General features: G+C 41.2%; 2 protein-coding genes across 2 annotated transcripts; both read right to left on the bottom strand.

Annotated features, from left to right (window-relative positions):
• Window positions 1-8,743: 8,743 nt before the first annotated feature.
• On the bottom strand, window positions 8,744-10,198 carry tcf15 (transcription factor 15). Its single transcript, XM_070840065.1, has 2 exons — window positions 9,640-10,198; window positions 8,744-9,103 (listed from the first exon to the last, which is right to left on the bottom strand). Exons 1-2 carry the CDS (start codon window positions 10,114-10,116, stop codon window positions 9,041-9,043), a joined length of 540 nt encoding a protein of 179 aa, XP_070696166.1. The 5' UTR covers window positions 10,117-10,198; the 3' UTR covers window positions 8,744-9,040.
• Window positions 10,199-17,724: 7,526 nt separating this feature from the next.
• Window positions 17,725-19,607, bottom strand: srxn1 (sulfiredoxin 1 homolog (S. cerevisiae)). Its single transcript, XM_070839954.1, has 2 exons — window positions 19,323-19,607; window positions 17,725-18,276 (listed from the first exon to the last, which is right to left on the bottom strand). The coding sequence occupies exons 1-2, from the start codon at window positions 19,557-19,559 to the stop codon at window positions 18,067-18,069; spliced, it is 447 nt and encodes a 148-aa protein (XP_070696055.1). The 5' UTR covers window positions 19,560-19,607; the 3' UTR covers window positions 17,725-18,066.
• Window positions 19,608-19,670: the final 63 nt, after the last annotated feature.

Genomic DNA, 19,670 nt, shown 5'->3' with positions numbered 1-19,670 from the left:
GTGTGACGTTTGACTTGGTCTGCACCCCACCCTCTGTGACTGGCTCCTAGACTTTCTGACTGGCAGGCCCCAGTCTGACAAGATTGGTAACAGGACTTCAGCCAGCATCACCACAAACATTGGCACTCCACAGGGATGTATCCTCAGCCCCATCCTCTACACCCTGTTCACTTACAACTGTGTTGCCTCCCACAAGGACAACATCATCCTGAAGTTCGCGGACGACACCGCTGTGATAGGACGCATCACTGGTGGGGACGAAGCGGCCTACAGGAGGGAGGTGGCCAGTCTGGTGTCATGGTATCAGGACAACAACCTCACCCTTAACACGGACAAGACGAAGGAGATGATAGTGGACATGAGGAAGGAGAGGAGACCTCATCGGCCACTGTTCATCCGGGAGCTTGAAGTGGAAAGGGTGAGCAGCTACAAGTACCTGGGCATCCACATCAGTGAGGACCTCACCTGGACGCTCGACACCACACAGCTGGTTAAGAAGGCTCAACAATGGCTGTACTTCCTGAGGAGGCTAAAGAAGTTTGGCATGTCAGCTAAGATCCTCAGCAACTTCTACAGCTGCATTGTTGAGAGCATCTTGACCAGCTGCATCACCGTGTGGTACGGCAGCACTACTGCTATGGACCGCAGACGCCTGCAGAGAGTGGTGAAGACTGCTGAGAAGACCACCAGGACTCCACTTCCCTCTCTGCAGAGCATCTACCACCACAGAGTCCACAGGAGAGCTGCCTCCATCCTCAGGGACCCCACCCACTCCATCCTCAGGGACCCCACCCACTCCCAGCACGGACTGTTCACACTTCTACCCTCAGGCCGGAGGTACAGAAGTGTGAAATGTAGGACCTCTAGACTGAAGAACTTTCTTTCCCGCTACCATCAGACTCCTAAACAGATAACAGGAGTCTAGAACCAACCACAGACTACCTCAGATGTTACACATCCCTAAGTTGCACATGTGTAATTGCACACTTTTTTCACTATTCACTTTGCATAGTTTTCCTTCTAAATTGCCCTTATTGCCTTTTATTGATTTTGTCTTTTTTGCTATTTATACTGTTAGGCATTCATTGCAGACAGCAATAAAAGAATTTCATTGTGCATGGAAACACGTTTCCCTAATGACAATAAATACTTTGAATCTTGAATCTTGAATCTTGAATCTTGAATCTTGAACCTGCTTGGGCCCTGTTTTTGTTACTGCCAGGTGTGCTGTCGATGCCACAAGCGGATACTCTAAGTACATCAGTTCACAATGGCACTAGAATACATCTCCACGTATTGAGTGACCACTTGTGATCAAATCTCATTTGTCCACGTTTATATGTAAAAGAAACAAGTACATCATGCAAAGAGCAAATGCGTTATTGTATTTAACTGGTGGGAGGCAGCAATGCAATTAAAGAGGAAAAAGAGTTCAAAGCAGTTTATTCCTTGGCGTGTCCCAAAAAATTAAATGTGCGTGTTGTTGTTGTTGTTGTCATTGCTCTTTAACATAACACTGTTGTGAGCATGAATGAGCTTCTACTTCCACTTATGCAGAGGATATGAGTTGAGTAGACGCTCCCTTGGTGTGGCCCGGGACACATTTGTGTAAACACTCTTTAAAGAATGTGGCCATATGCAGCCCAGACCACAACCGAGTGTGGTCTAAGCAGTCAGATCTCAGTTCATCTTAAATGCGTCTTGATCTTAAAGCTGTCCACTTAAGATCAGATCACCAAGATTGATGTTAATGCCACACACACACACACACACACACACACACACACACTCTTATGAAGCCAGCTCATCCTGTTGTTTTCATCACAGGGAACTCCCCATTGTCTCCCTTCAAGCATATTATTTGTATGTGTCGCTCTTGTTGACAAAGGAGGTCGATATATGGTTATTAATAGCAGACAAGCTTTATGGAAAAGGGAAGAGTGAGGTCTTTGGACTCCACCATCTGCACCATCACAATGCCTCATTCAGCAGCAGCTGGCAGAGCGAGCACAGGGACGAAGAAATTTACTGATGTTACCACAGAACATCAGTGGAAACGAGGATTTTTTTTGTCCACTTCCTATTGGACACCAGTAACTGCAGCTGTGAGCGGTTTTAGATTTAGGACTGACTAAACTCAACAAGACAAATAAATAGCAAATACGAAAGCAAGATACTCCACATTTTTGAAACATCTCTCACTTGTTGGTCACTGCAGATGTTCTAATACACCAGAGCTGCATTTAGTAAAACAGCTTAATCAGGCACAGGGGGATTTTACACTCATACAAACTATGTGTGACATAGAAATAGTGCTGTAATAAAGGTCAGTGACAAAAAACTCTTCAAAGTTGTGATTCTCCGAAGCTTTAATTGTTGGTCTAAATGTGAGTGAGTGCACGTGTGATTTGTGCATGTATGTGTTTGATTCTGGCTCTCTGTGCAGCAGTTAAAGGGTGTTGCACGCCACAGTAAATCCCAGAGGTTGTTAGCATGCCCAGCTGCTAGTGTAGGTCTCCATGTTTCTGTCAGCGAGGTTGTTCACTGCACACTCTCTCGCCTCTGATTGAGGAAATCCTCTGACTGTTTGCTCTGTTTTCTGAAATGAAACGTCCCAATGGTTCCGCCATCTCTCCCACAGGTCCTGTACGCAGAGACTTTCCCATGAAGACTGTGCATGTTTACTGGGGTTTGACAGATATATAGCTCTTTGATGGACCATAACAGTACTGATATTTGAGTGCTGGATCGGCTGATAGATGATATTTTGAGCTATTTCTAGTTTTATTGTTGTCAGGTGAAAAATCTGAAAAATGGTAATTAAAAAATCCATTAAGAGCAAAACTCTAAAGTCAAACCAAAACAAATAGAATCCTTCTTAGTTCAGCCCAGTTCATATAAGATCTTTATTGGTCCACAAGTGGAAATTATTTTTGCAGCAAGGAAGCATTTAAACATAATACATAAACACAATAAAAAAAACAGTAAGAACATTGACAACAAATGAAGCGCTGGTACCTGTATTTCTGATCAAAGGGAGGATGTCATATCAAAAGAAATGGTTCAGACGTGTTATGATGGCTTTACGTCTTATATGTTGGCTAAAAATATCTGACAAAGACAGCTGTTGTTCACAAGTGATTTTACCCGCCGCCTTGATAATGTTGTCCTATTTCGCATGTTTAAATATCTGTCGTAACAAATCAGTGAGAGGTTAAGGACTTAAATAACACCATCAGCTTTCTGTCATTATAGAAAACATCTAACCCAATACAGCCTTGGTTGTCCTTTCTTGCTTATTGAGGCCACACCGGCCACCATAATAAGGTTCTTACTATTCAGCAAATTAGTTACTTAGTAGCAGAAGTAGAATGACTGTGAAAGAAACTCTGGAAAACAATACTATCCTAAAATGAAAAAGCTCACAACAAACAATGCAGCACGTACATCAATAAATAAAATACACAGATATCGATAGCACAGCTTCATCACAGGTTATACAGCAATTTTGTATCTTTGCTATTTTGTATATTTTGTAGCTTTGTGTATGTGACAAGTGTTGGCTGTTAGCATACTAACGTGATGACATTCAATGAGTGTGATGCTTACCACCATCATTCTACTACAGTGCAATCTCTTTGTATATACTACATAGCTTTTTATTCTATTTTATATCATATTCTACTTATATAGGCACCTGTTGTTTAACTTATCTTTGCACTGTTGTTCTTGTTCTTTGGTGCTGCAAATTAGCAAATTTCCCCAATGTGGGATGAATAAAGGTTTATCTTATCTTAGTTTGGCATGCAAAGATGCAAATAGACACAAATTTGCACCGAGTGATGCGAATGAGACGAATGACACTTCACTCGTGTTGCTTTACTTGAGTTGAAATGTTTCAACTTGAGCAGAAATTGCAGTCAAAGACCAAACAAAAAAGGAAGAGGTTTTGGTGAAAAGTCCGCAAGGAAGTTGACTATGTAAGTAAGTTCTAAAAATATGTGTCTATTATTTGATTTCAGCTATCGGTTGTACTTTGCTATGAACCGAGTCAACACAAGGAAGGAAATTAGTTTTTGCACATTTAATTGACTGATATTCAAAAAAATGCCAATATTGGGATTCTATATTATTTAGTTATAATTCACAGACTTTTTAAAATTCAAAAACATACACACACATCAAACAGACACTACAATCAATATATGAAGCTACACATGTGAGGATGAGCACTTTCATATTCACTATTTTCTTTATATTCACTATATTTCTGTTTGACCTGGATAATACATTTGTTCTGTGCTATCGAAAACAACTGTAACTGGCTGAAATGATTCCTGTCTTTGTGAGGGAATTGAGGCTGCAGTGGTGCATCACACAGCCCATTCAATTGTTTGTTCAAGGAAGCAAAAGCCCCTTTCAGTCTGTATTGCTGGACTCTCACCTCAGCCTCTGGGCTTTGGCAGGCTGCTGTGTGCTGGGGGCTGATTGTCCGAGCCGGCAGCAGAACAGAGCTGTGTTACGACGATCTGTATTGTTCCCTAATTTCTTCTCTGGGATTTCCTCCCCCCACCCAACCGTCCTATTCACCGTACAGCCCTCCATCATCCTCCCTCTGTCTGAAGGCCCTGCCAAACTCTCTGGCACATGAAAACAATTGTTCTTGTATGTTTGAGGAGACATAATTGGCTCCTCGGACTGGTTTTTCTCCCCCACAGAAGCTCAGCTGACGGTGGGAAGTCAGACTTCCTCCTTCTCCCCCCCTCTTTTGGAAAAGTGGTCATGTTCAGTAAAATCGGAAGCGAGGTATCTGAGTCCTGAGCCACAAAGTGACTCAGAGCCATTAATATCGTTGACATGCAGGTGAAGCGAGGGGCCATCTCCCCAGCCACTGAGTGTTTGAAACAGGCTGAAACAGACTGTGAGAGCAAAAGCTATTAAAATATTACCATGTGCAGGTTTGTCTCTAACAAGAGCTCTCTGGCAAGACTACAAAATGCTGAAGGTAAGCACCCATCTGGGAATCAGGACTGTGCTCCCAGTTGATGTTGAAAAAGCGCTTTACATCCTTCCCGTTTCTGGATCATCTATTTCTGCTTTTTTTTCTTCTCATGGTGAGGCAAAAACAGGAACACGTTTGTGCAGTCAGAGCAGTGATTTGTGTTCCTGTTATGCTGCATCATGTCAGTTTCTTCTACATTTATGCACAAATAACTCAACAAAACAAGAACACTGAACTGCAATCTGCAATGTACAAAAATGGACAGAATTTTGTTTTAGGTTGACTCTAATTTGACCTTTATTGAACTTCATTGCTGCAGTGCAGCCACGATCCTGTACACATAGATTCTGATAATCGTCATAAAATGTGGTATTTTCACAAGTGAATCCCACACACTCAAAAATCACTGGGTCAAATTGACCAAATCTGGTTCAATATAGCAACAACACAATAGAGGGTTACCCAGTACCCATGATTAGAAAAACACCTAAAACAACAGCTCTTATTAACTTAAATGCCAGTATTACAGATTACAGTTACAGATTGTTACTAACAGGTGAATCCTTTGCAGTTTTGAATGTCACATGCACATCATATTGTATGATTAACAGCAAATTTGTGACAATTTTAAGGTGAAACTTGACCTTGGTGTATTAAACACTATGTCAAAATAAGCATATTGCAGTTTGGGAAATAACCCAAGAGAAATTTAAATAGAATGACACTATAACAAAATGACAAAAGCAAAAAGCATCTCCCTCTCTTTGTCTTTGCTTTACTTACGGTAGCTTCATGTTTATTTATATGAAGTTAAAATGGTGAGTTTAGGCTTCTAGATGAATAATAAAGCAGATAAAAGATAAATAAAGAGAAGTAACATATTTTTGTACTTGTTTGCTTTTTCTGTCTTTCACAAAACAATGCAGCGCAGACTATCAACGTCATCCCTCATCTCAGGTCATAAAACTGGCAGGAGGAGGTGGAACTGCCGTCTAGCATCATTTCATCTCCGCTGAAATTCATCCTGTACAAAATCCCTTTTGGGATTAAGAGATGCGAGCATCCGAGGAAGAGGAAAAACTCACCAAAGTGAAGTAGTAAACCTTTGCAGTGGTCCCCGGGTGGATCGTCCTGTCAGAAATGTTAAACAGACCAACACTGACCTTATTTGCTGCCTTTGCTTTTCTCCCCCATCTCCTCTGATGGTCTCTGCCATCAATTTGTTACCTGTCATCTTGTGAAAAAAACAAAAAGTCACCTTCCGAATTTGTTGAAAACTCACTGTTTGGTTCACTCATGCTCTGAAGTACCACCAGAGAGCTGTACATCTGGGTCCCAGTGCCGGATGATGTCAAGACTGGCGCTGACCCAAAGCCCGTCGCACAGAGAGTTCCTCAGAGAGGTCAGCTGAGCGTTGTTTTCCCTTCCTGTGCCTCTGTGACATCTTCCTGCCAGGGGGAGCCTCGGGGAGCCATTTGAGGAGGCCCGGGCCCCGAGCATGGAGGACTTAGCACAGCAAATTCCAATTAGCCTGACAGGGCAGGTGGGGGATGGGGGACAGAGGGGGGATGAGGGAAGTTCGGACCCCCTGCATGCACTTTTAACTGCCTTAAAATTCACTTTCCATACAGCCTCCTGTGCCACCAGGGAGCCTCCCTCTGTCATTCTGAGGGCTGAGTTTGTAGTCTGATTCAAAGTGATGCCAGACAGGAACTTGGGCTCAGCTGTCTGTGTGTCTGAGCTGTAATCCGCCTGTTAGAGAGATCACTGCAGTGTCTTTTTCAGACTGGAGAGGACAGAGAGAGCCCCGATCACACTGGGCTGCTTTTGCTTAGCAGCCTGATTTATAAGCAGTTATGAAATGTTTCTGAGAGAATATGGTCTGGATTTATTTATTTCTTTATTTTATTTGTTGGGGACCTTGTAGAATACTAAACATAAATGTTACCCTTTAATGCATTGTGCCAGATTTAGCCTAAGCCTGCAACTCAACTGCAGTCCCTGACAGGTCACGACTAAAACATCCACGGGGTGACAGAACAGCAGTAAACACACCTGACAAAACACATAACATAAATTACACACAGTGGTACATCGCAAACACACACACAAACACACACACACACACCATGTTAGCTCCAAATGTGTATGTTAGACAGTTAAAGTGAAGGATATCTGTATATTAAGCAAAAACAAATAAATTACAGAGTCTGTGATTACACAGTTGACGTTGAAGACACAAGTTTGAGAAAAGACTCAAAAGCTAAAAACTCAAAGCTCAGAGCGTGGTGTCTCTAGTGGTTTAATGATTGTTTGTCCAGCCTACCCCCAACATGTAATACAATAAGGCTTGTGAGGAGGGATCAAAGCAGGCATAAATATGTTGCCATAAATTTCAAGCCAGTATCTAATTTGTCTAAAATTTGCCAGGCATTATTTAATGGATTTTATAATTTTTTTTTTTTTTTACGTTTCTTGAATTTCAGATTTGGAAACATTATTATGCCAAGATTTCTGTATTCGGTGACCATATCAATTTGTTGATGAGAATGTCAATATTAGGAGGCTGTACATTGGTTTTGGAGGAGAACATGCCTTTCATCTTGCTAATGTTCAAGCTGAGATATGATTCAGTCGAGCCACTGTGTGATCTTTTCCATAGCCGTTTGTGGGTGTGTGTATATAACAGTGTCATCTGCATACATTTGCATTTCTATCCAATGACACTGCTGTGGTAGATCGTTAAGTACAGACTGAATAACAGGCTCTGTGCTGTCACAACCATGCTGCAAGAGAATAAAAGTAGAAAACTAAGTAACTTTTGGAGTTTGTCAGAAAATAAATAAAATAGTAATTATCTGTCACGATGATAGTGGAGCCAGAGTATCAAATTCCAAGTGAATCCTGTGCTGACACATATAATCATGCACTCATCAGGAATTAAGTCAAAGAAGGACAAATTATCTTTAGGATCAACTCCAGCATTATTTTTGCATTATTTGCCATGATTACATGTCAGCAGGGTTTCACTTCTGTGCTCCAGCATGAACTCCGACCTCTCACCCCATCTCTCCCTGTCCATCGAGCCCACAGCAGTGATTTATCCCTCTGACATACCAACAGCTGTGTTGGGGGCTCCGAGCAGAGTGCGGGCTAGTATTTGCCGTGACTAATCGATAACAGACTTCAAAAAACACCAATCGTGAGAGTTGGAAAACAAAATACACCAGTCATTGACACCAGAAACCCTGTACCTTTGCTGTGGCTCTGCAGGCTTCATAAACAACGTCTTGGCAGCATTACTGGAAACAATGGGAAATGTGTGTGGGGGTGTGAGAGAGACACCTTCCCATAAAGAGAGGTTGTTTTTTTATTTCATTAAGTTGGCCGTTAAAAAAATAGATACATGTAAATGGAGCTAAAGCTATATACTTAATGTTATTTAGCATTTAGATGTCAAACAGATAAATAGAAATTTTAAGTGTCAGTTGTTGAGAGGGGTTGAAGGGAGTTCCTGCTATTTGTGATATAATAAGAGCACCTTTATTCCCAAAATGCCAATCAGCTTGAAACAGAAAATGTCTGAAAAGATTGTTGGTCCCAGAAATAAACATGTCCCAGTCTTTACCACAATCTGAAGTATATTCTGACACGGCTAACTCCGTTTAGCTTGACAGCTTTTTTGTCATAGTATCGGCATGTATTGTTGTCATATAAAAAAACAAAATGCCTTTATTTTGATAAAATATATTTTATTTAAAACTTTTTGTCAAAAAAAGGGACAAAAACTCATAAGTTCCAAACAAATGCACTGCATCTTTGAAAGGCTTATGCTTACATTTCTCAGTCTAGTATAAATAGTCTCTTCTTTGGTTCCATCATTTGATCCAGCATGTGTCTGTGTGTATGTGTGTGTGTCCATGTGTATGTGTGTGTGTCCATGTGTGTGTGTGTGTGCGCTATGTAACATCAGCTTTGACTCTTCCCTGAGAAAGTCTTTGAGGATTTTCAGGTAACTAGTGAATAACTGGTCTTCAGTCAGCGTCTCATTCGCAGATGACCCAGTCCTCGCATTTTTAAACAGTCTTTGCCATCCTTTATCTGAAAGAAAGAAGAAATGTCTCAGTCACAATCTAACAATATTTAATCATAAGTTCCCCACAAGTCATTGTGCACCCCCCAAAAAAATAAATAAAAAATAAAGACATAATTAGTGTATTTTTTCTACAGCTTCACTGTTTGATGTCAAATTAATGTCCAAATGCAAAAATAATAATAGGTTGTAGACTACATTATATTCTGCACAACCGGGAAGTTCTTAGAATAGTTAAAAAATAAAGAAAAAGCATGTGTGTGTGACTGTGTGAGGAATTTAAAGCGAGCGCCAGAACAGTGTGCAGTGCGTAAAAGGCACTTTTACGCACTGCACACAGCCCAAGACACAAGGTCACCATTGAAAGATAAATAGAGGCTGCATTAAGCGCAACATTGTCAAAAAGCTTGATCAAGTTCAGAGCTGACGGACCCGTTTCCGTGTTACCCTTTGTTACATATTTACATCCTTTGGTTGTATTCAAGTTGCACTGGAGTTAAAGCCGTGTGACTGTGGAAATACAGTGAAATAAAGCAGCATTTACCCCTTTTCTCTGGTTGCTCAAACAGAAGGTGCAGATGGTGCGCGGCTGCTGCGCCCCGCTCTCTCCTCGCGCATGAACCGCGCCGAGGCAGGGCTGTCCATCAGCGCCGTCGTCCTCGAGAAGAAGCACGTTGGCCAGATGGGAAATGTAGCTGGATGCAAGTCGAAGAGTTTCAATTTTGGAGAGCTTTCTGTCCACTGGCTCGGTGGGTATGAGAGTCCGGAGGGCAGTGAACGCGGTGTTGACGCTCTGGGTCCTGCCTCTCTCCCTGGCGTTAGCTGCGCTCCTCTGTTTGATGACCACCGGGGACTCTGCGTCCAGATCGTGCGAAATCCGTCTTCGCTTTTTGGTGGAGCCGCAGTAACTTTGCTCCGAGCTGCCGTCGCTTTCGCTGCGGTTTTCATCGTCCTCGGATGTGATGGTGATGTCTGAGTAGATCAAGTGTGTCGCCACAGGCCGCAGCATGGCGAAAGTCATCACTAAAAGTTACGAGTCCCGGCGCCAAATCCTCTCTTAGATCAGCCCGAGAGCAAAGTCAGGGACTAACCCTACATCCCAGTGTGGCACAAAGTCTGCGTATAACCACTGATGGAAAAAAAAAAGTGTTTTTAGTAACGCTGACCGTCTTCACAAGTCAGTTTGCAGTGGCCAATTTTAAGGATGGAGCTGAGTACCTGGTCAGCTGGGCTCTTATAGCTGGATGGGAGGAGCTGCCAGCAGCACACAGAGTTACAGTAACCTCTCAAGAGACAGGACTCTGAGTACACAGATAATTACTCATCGTTTATGGCCCAGATTCTTATAAATCACACTTTCACAGTGAAATATTACTGGGGTACATTAAGCGATGGATACTTTTGTCACTGGATACCCATAAAGATATTAAGTAGCATGATACTTTGGCAATTATATCATCATTTCCCACATTCTGAAGTAATAGATTCTGTTTCATTATGTAGAAAAGAAAAAATATTGCAACTAATGCTACTACTGTAGTATTGCAATGTGTAGTTTAGCAAGAAGGTCTAAGTGCTTTGAGTGGTGGTAGATATATTCAGATATATACATATACATATAAGTACGTAAGTGTTAGCAGCAACATGAATTATAAAGTAAAATGAAAGTTAATGAAAGTAAAAGTGCTCATGACGTCGGAGACCCTCACTGAGTGGAATGTTATTAAACCACTTTACATAATATTGGCTGGTTAAAAATGCTTCTTTTTTTATAAACGGATCAAATATTTTATGTTTTATTGACGTAAAATTCTAATCAGCACAGTAACTTTCAACTATAGCTGTCAATTGCAGACAGTGGAGTAAACTATAACAAGTACTAATACACTGAATGATAACAAGATACAAAATCATATTCACCAAAGAAATGTAGTATAATTGTATAAAGTTGTTTGAAATGATAATACTGAAGTAAGGTACAAATACTTCAGTAAATGTACTCACTATAGGATGAAAGGAACTCTCGTCTCATAAATAATTAATGCTTGTCAGCCAAGATCTTAATTGTAAATGTACAAATGTACAAGCTACATAGACTTTTAATGGTATTCAGGGGATGAAGTTTGCTTTTCGGTTATTTTACAGTTTACTTTCTTGGTTTAATGTGACATGTTTATGGTGCTGCCACCCACAGAGGTTTGTTTTTGTTGGCTGGTAAACCACAGCAATATGGCCAAAACCAAATAAACTTAATTTCTCCACAAAACCTCAGCTTGCTCAACATCTAAATATAATTGTGCAGGTGTCTGGAGAACTAGTGCAGTAGATGTGTATGTAAATTCAAATTCCAATGTAATTTCCAATGGAAATTGTCAAGTCAAATGAAAGAAGTTCTTTAATTTGAATATCGTTTTCAGGAAGTCTGGCTTGATGTTCTACCCTGTATCAGCATGGCACAGCAGCAAACAGGTTTGGACTAGTTAGAGTGAATAATCCTACTGTTACGTCCTCGTGTTAAAAGCTGCCATTGGCCTACATTGAGGAGCGCAGGTCAGACAGCAGGAGAAAGTTAAGTGTGAGTAAATAAACACTAAGCAGATGATCCTGGAATGGCAAGGATTTATTTGCTTGCTGCCCTGAGTGCAAAAAAACAAAGCAGCTGCAAATGGATGATTTAGTCCCTCCAAGCCACATCAGCAGACACGAGTCACAGCCGACAGCACATTCAGCCACTTCAATGGGCCTCAGCTGCATCAACAGTAGGACATTAGATACCCAAACTGTCTGCTGAAGGAGTGCTGAGGTCTTATGAAGGACATGGACCAAACACAGGAATCTGCAGTTAAAATAGCAAAAATAAGGTAAAGGTATGGTAAAATAAGGTCTTTCCACAGATTTACCGTCATAGAAATTAATTTAAAAAAAAAAGACAATGAGCTGTGAAAGATGTTGTGATGCCCGATGGTCCAGTAATAACACTTAAAAGGCAAACAAAACCCCTCGACTAGTAGCAAACAAATTATGTTGCAAGTGTCAGACACTGGTTAATTACATTTACCAGGGCAAATGGTGACTCACCGTGAATTTATTGTGCAGTACAAGAGAGTTGTGTGTGTGTGTTGAGAGCATGTTGGCTTGGGACTAAAGACAGAGGTTGAAGTGTTCTTAGAACAACTCTCCTGTTTCATGAAACTGTAAAACGCTCTTTTGCTCCTCCGGAAGAAACAGATCCATTTATCCACACGGACGAGGCGACAGCATGTTGCCACCCACTGAGTCCTGTGTTGCTGTGCTTCAGAGATCTCTGAGAACTGCAGCTCTGTCTGCACGGACAGGGAGGGGGGGGGTTCTGTCTGTTGCATGTTTTGCCTTGCTTTGGATGTGACTGTCAGTCCATCACTAGACAAGATGGGTTGCCATAAAAATTTGGTACACACAGTCATGATCCCCAGAGGATGACTCTTCCTCTAGCTGCACTACAAGGTTGATATTTTTGGCAATTTGTCTTGACAGCTTTTAGATGGATTGCCATGAAATTTTCTACAGATATTTATAGTCCCAAGAGGAACTTCTAACTTTAGTGATCTTCTGACTTTTCCTCCAGCAGTCCAAAGAAATATCTCAACCTGTACTACATGATTATGGATATTCATGTTAGCCTAAAGATAAATCCTGATGACTTATGTGATGCTCTGACCTTAGACTGAGTCTTGAGTGAAATCTCTTGATAGCTATTGGATGAAATTGCCATGAAATTTGGTTTGGTTTGTCCAACAGTACTTGCGAAACAAATCACTGTTTGATCTTCCCCATCAGCCTCATCTGTACTCTGTGTTTAGCGTTAATTAGCAAATGCCAGGATGCAAAAACAGTGACCCAAGATGGTGAACATAGTGAAGATAATACCTGTTAAACATCAGCATGTTAGTATTGTCATTGAGAATTGCATACTAGTATTTAGTTATTATCATTAGTATTATCTGGGCCAATCAGTGAGTGCCTGTTTAATCCTGCTGTGCAACAGTCATTCCTCTCTTCATCCACTTTTCTTCAGCACAGATGAAGAGTGGCAAAGCAGACATTGAACCAGACATTGTTTCACTGCTGTCTTTGTTGACTCACCGACACTGGAAATACATGAAACACTAAGACAGAGAGCAGCGGCAACTCTCCTCTCTCTTCCTCTGCTGCTTACACACTTAATGTGTTCTCTTACATCCCTTTAAAAGGACTGGTAACCAGGACAAACAATCCCATTAAAAGCTAAAAACCTACAATGAATTGATCCTACTGTACTAACAAGTATTGCCTGTGTAGCCACAGCATGATATGTCTTATTTCTCGGAACCATAGAGCTCCATTGTTGTCCAAAAGCTATTAAAAACACATTAACGAGCCACACCGTTGCACCGGCTGATGCGTTTCTTCAGTACAATGAACATAGCAAATGTAGTTTATTTTGAGCAAAACCCACATACACCATCCTGCTGCTGCAAATACTCACTAGGGCATTAAATCTGCAGCTGAAAATAGTCCCCATCAAATACTCATTTTATTCCTGGTTGACTGATGTTTGCCAGAAAGAGTCCCTCAGTTTTAGGAAATGATGTAGTCATTTTTGGGATGAAAGTTGAAACAATAAAACTGCTTTAAAAACTGATGTCTTCGGCAGAAACAATTGGGCTTGGGGTTTGTTGGCTTCGGTCTTTTCATGAGATTTGGGAGGTCTGATTTCTATCTCCCAGAGTTTCTGGCAACGCTTAGGGCAGATTATGGGTGGGCCGAGCAGAGAAAAATGGTTGGGGTAAGGGCTAAAGTTAAGTTGAGGTAAATCTAAGGAGAACCGTAGATCAAACAGGGACATTCAGTAGCTGTTTTTCTTAAGGTGCTGGGGGCCTATTGATGAACACTGGTATTACATACTAAAGTGAAGATGGATCACCCAGGTTCATCTGACGGTTCTGTCGCATGTTTGTAAGCCTACTGACTGTCAGACTGACTCATGTCACAGCAGAGACATTGAGCTTTACTTACACCTACAGCTGAAGCGTGCCGTTAGAGGACAAAGCTGATGTGAAGAACATGATTTCATGTTTGACGGCAGACAATGCCTTCTAACGAGTCAACCACTTCTTTTATAGTGGAGCCCCATTAAGTTGAATAAATTCACTTTAATTGACAGATTACATGTTTGAAGTCCGTGTGAAATCCAACCTATTGCTATTATACCACATGTAGCCTTTGACAAAGCTACACAGAAACGAAGGTTCTTGCACAATGTGTCACCGAGCACACAGCGGTGAGGTCAGAGGGTGGATACAGCATTGCAAATCTGGCACAAATTACACGCCTGCAGCCACCAGTAGTCTGAGGGAATTCCGGATAGGAAGCTGTGAGAAGTCCTCGACTCAAACACTTTAACTCTTTCAAGAGGATTTGGTTGTAACGCCTCCCCAAGTGGAACAAATGGGTGAGCTGGCTAACCAGAGATCATTTTTTTTAGCTGTCGGCGATTCTACAGGGAAGCCAGACTCAAATTTGTAAGGTGTTAGTGGTTTTATTTTGCCACTGAAAGACTTTATAGATCCAACAATCACAAAAAGACAGACGGAAAAGCGTCCTTTAAAAAAATTAGACATCCCAAGAGAAATGAATGCAAAGGCAGGCTTGTAAAATTTTAAACATGTTAGATTCATCTGTTTTAATTTTGCTTTCCACTGTATTTCAACCTAAAACTAATAAAACTAATAGAGTGAGTAACATTTTTAGTTTGTAAGTTACCATTTGGCACAAATGTGTTCACCAGCATGACACACTCGGTAGGTAATGACACCAAAGAGTGATCTGAGCGCAGAGGTGCTCTGTTAAACAGTCACTGCAGGCGGTGCAGCGAGTGCATATAGAGGAATGACTGATTGTCTGTATATCACAGTAAGAAAGTAAATGTGATACTTTGACTGTTTTCAAGTGAAACCAGGATGACTGGTGTGTTGCAGATTTTGATCCAAAACAGACTAAAGCCCATTCATTAAAAGCTCTCATTTATAACCATCTACCTAAAACATCTCTCCACGTCATGATGCTGAGAGTCCCACAGCCACCAGAGGGCCTTCAAAACACCAGGATCACTGTCAGAATCATTTTAACTTTTAAAAGTTCAATATCAATCAGCTTTGTTTCATATTCATTGAAGCAATTTAAAAAAAATAAATAAAAATTCTTAAAGGTCATGTGTTCAATATTCAGTATGTATTTTGAGAGGAGCAGAGAGAATCGAACACCACTCGGGGCATCAAAAAGGCATGACCAGGTCTCATGAACTAATGATAAACTACAAGCTGATTTGTTAAGTCAATGCTGAGGAGTAAAACAGAAAAAGTCCAAAAAGTCCATGAGAATTGACATGGCCTCAATCCACTGGTGAAAATGGCCACAAACACTTCCTCTTCTTAGCCCCTTAAATCCCCTTGATCTGTTTAAATCCTCAAAGATAAAGCGCACAGAACCACCCATGGAAACTGCTCCCCGAAGCAACAGGTGCAATATATTTCTTCGTACCGGTGTTGCGTGTCAAAAACCCCTTTGAGGATATGGTTACTTCCAGACAGTGAGCGAGCCACAGGAAGTCTTCTCACACGCGACGATTCAGAGGAGAAATTTAGAGTCCTTTAGGGCCGGTCGGTAAAAGCTGCCCCTGGTCTCCCTTCATTTCCTCAATGGCCACAAAGGGAGACCATCAAGCAGCTCCGGGCTCGCATCGCGAAGGCGCTGATGTCGGAAAGGCCTCGTCTCTGTGCCATGACCTGCAATGTATAGTTTACTTATATTATTCTGCAAACCCACAGTTCCTTCCTCCAAAACAGAGCGGGAAGGGGGATGACTTGATTAAATAAGCAGGAACAGTCTCAAGGCCACTACCAACAACACACAGGGCATTATGTAATACATCTAATTTAGATTATTCACCACAGCAGAACAGATGGTAAGTTTAAGGAAGGCACATAGCTGCTTTCTGTTATTTACTATAAGTGAGATGCATTTGTACTCTTAAGTGGCATCAGGGACCACAGCATGAGAAGTCAGCCATCAATCAAGTTGCCTCAGCATGAATGATTTTATCTGACGACACTTCAGGGAAGTGAGAACAGGCTCTGGTTTAAGAGTGTTTTCATATGAACTGACCTGGACTGTGCTTCTCATTCCTCCTCTTTTCTTCAGCAAACCACAATCCGGAAAGTTACCAGAGGGATCCTTGTCAAAGACGACGAGTAAGAAACACTGATGATGGAAAAGAAGGGGCAGACTCCGCGAGACTCGACATCTTGCTTCTGACACGAGACGTCGTCAGCCTGATGTTCCCAAAACACCTGACTCCTACAAACCATCTGGTCCATAAGCTCCTTTCCTATTACCTCTTCTTCTTCTTCTTCTTCTTCTTCTACTACAACATCGCAATCAAAGTTGACTGCGCATGACATTTCATAAAGTTTTAACCAAAAAGAAATGACTGCACTTTGTTGGTGCAGTCTTACTTTATTATCATTGCTTTTACGGGCATGCTCTTCATTTAGTTGTTGAAATAATGCACACTTCCTCCTCATATTCTGCTGCTGCACACAAAGCAGCTTCTTAGCATTTGATTACTAAAATAAGTGCCAAAAAAAAAAAAAAAGGCTACAGGGACTTTTTGATATAATTTTAGACTAAAATAACTTGGATGTGAGGCAACTTGTATTTAAATTGTCCTCAGTACTTAGCAGGAGGAACTCAAGAGGGTGCACTTAAAGGAGAGCCTGTTGTAATCCTCCCCACCAAAAGGGGCCTTTTTCATACAACACATTTTGACATGTCACAGTAGGAAACGGACAGGTGTAAATAATGATTTAATGGTGGCTGAGTTTCTTTTAACTGCTTCAGTTTCAAAGCACTGCGCTGAGTCCAAAGCCACTCCCTCATTTACTCATTCACCACTCCCAACATGCTGCACTGCACTGTGGGGTTGTTAGCAGAAAGAAGTGCACAAGTCAAGGGATACTGTATGATAAATAAAGAGTGATTTCAAACACATCATATCAAATCGGGAGTGTAACCAAGAGCAGCCAAGTTGGGAAAACAGCTCACGTACTCATGAACTCAGTGGTGTATTTTATTAAATTATACATGCAACGATTTCTTCCTCCAAAATAAAGTTTCAACAAAACAAACCGGTGGTAAAATGGCTACAAAAGCTGTGGCGACATCTAAATAAAATCTAATATTGACCCTCAGTTTAGCCAACTATAAAAGACCTATACTTACTATATTAATTGTTTGTATCTGTTTTCAATTAGTAAAGAAATAGGTATCACAGAAAAAGTAACGCAATAGGCTACTTCTATAGTTTGACTATAAACACATATACTTATAGTGCTTGCTGGATCACTGCCGTGGCTTACTGGGAAACCTGACTACAACAAAGACGTTGCTAATGTTATTAGTAACGCCTGTGCTTTCCCTGCTATGACAACTCATAATGTATGCTGTGAAAAAAGCCTAGAAATTTGCATCCATGCTTGCTGTGTAGTGATACCAAGCTGTTTCCCCTTCGCATTTTCAAATGTAAAAGAAAATAACTGCAGGAAAACAATCATTTAAATGACTTTTTATGTGCAAGTTCAATGGGTGTTTGACAGTTACAGCTATTAAATGACGGATGCTCGTCGGTTTAAAATATGCAACTTGCATGAGAAAACGAAAACGTACGAATAAACACACGCATGCACACAGACAGACAGACAGACACACACACACTCACACACACTTTAAATTAGATCTCAGTGGTTTCAAATGAAAAATGTCGTGTTACAGCTCTATAGAGTTACATTTCCCCCTGCTGGTTAATCCTTTGCCCTGCAGTCACCAGGGGAGTAAAAACTCTGTGTGTGAGTCACCTGAGCCAAGTCTCTCGAAAACCGTCCAAGCTGCTTCAGCGTCACCGCAGATCAGGCGTTGAAGCCCCTAAATAAGTGCTCAGGTCCGAGATGTTTGATTTGATGAGCTTGGCCGGGATCGTGGGTATGTTCAGCCTCTGATACGCAGCAAACCTGTGACAGCCTCCAAAAGAGTAGTAGTAGTTTCCCCCCTCTCTGCCTTTGATCCAGAGCACGTCAATGGGAGGGACAACACCGATGTCTGCTGTCTCCTGGAGGGAAAGGTTAACTGACAATGAATTCACACGGAGCAGAAATGATATTTAAAAAAAAAAAAAAAAATGTCTTGAGAAACTGTCATATGACAAAAAACCCACTATACTGTAATGATTAGAGCAAAACTACAGTGTGAGTGAGTACCTAGGTATTACTTCAAACATGTCAGAACAACTCGGGTCAAACCTCAAACAGTCCCCCAAACTCTATATTTACTGTAAAAGTAATCTCTTCACATTAGGTCTGGTGCCACATATGTTCTAGTGGAAAGACAACCTCAATAAACTAATCTATAATAATGTAATTCATTTATTTCAACTGCAAATGGTCAACTTCATGAAAATAAAAAAACCTCTTTATACCCAGACATGTTACAGTGAATACGAACTTTATGCCATCCATGGTAGCTCGACCCTGAATGCATCATGTTTCACGACCTGGTCATGTGTTTGGTGTGTAATATCCTAATCTATCCAGTCAAATAGGAAGCAATGTGTAAGTCAAGCTGCAGTTGTTTCAGGTCTCTGAATGCTGACCAGTTGTGACTCAGCATCTGAACATTACACTTTCAAACATCCTTATTTATTTCTTCATTTTTTTATTTGTTTACAAGTCTCGCTTCTACTTAAATTTATCAGGGAGGGAAATCTGACAGTGGACTGTAATCTACAGCTCTGGTAACTTGTAACTATAATGCAGCCTAGTTATAATAAGTTACATTTTGTGAAATAGCCAGCAGAAGTGTACAGGAACCTAAAAAAGTAAACCTTCGAGTACAACTATATCTACTTTAAACTGGTGCTTCAGTACAGTACCTGAGTAGACACTCCATTGTATATTTTTCTGTTGCACTACATGAAGATAATATTGGTAATAATAATTCAAATATGCACATTAAAAGAATGTTAAAGTGACTTTACATTTGGACAGCTAAAGTTATTGCTCAACAGTGTTGCAGGCCACACATTTTAGTGCCTTAATGCCACGTCCCATCCCTCAAATTAACACGTTTACGTAATAAATAAAACATGAGCTAAGTCACCTTTATTGAATTCATCAGACTCTGAACTTTCAGCTCATCCAGCACCGGAGGAATGGGTCTGGTGATGACCTCCATCGGGATGTTATGAACCTCCGCGACGCCGTCCGAGTGAATCGACCTGTTGTCGCCGGTTTTCACGTCCGCCGCGCCGGACTGAGTGGATCTTATGGACATGTTTCTACAGGATGACAGTGAGTGTCTCATCAGAGCATTACTACCGTGACACAACCGCGACATTTAGCCGGCTGTAGCGCTCCCATCCATGCGTGCCCCGTCTGAGTGTTTCTTCACTTCCTTGTTGCTGGTTTGTTTGTGTGCGTAGGTTCTTGAACGGAAGGTTCTCATTGG

Source organism: Pempheris klunzingeri, chromosome 11, assembly GCF_042242105.1.
Source record: "Pempheris klunzingeri isolate RE-2024b chromosome 11, fPemKlu1.hap1, whole genome shotgun sequence".
NCBI classification, from domain to species: domain Eukaryota; kingdom Metazoa; phylum Chordata; class Actinopteri; order Acropomatiformes; family Pempheridae; genus Pempheris; species Pempheris klunzingeri.
The sequence above is the reverse complement of the archived record's forward strand: the minus strand, read 5'-3'. Positions and strand labels throughout refer to the sequence as shown.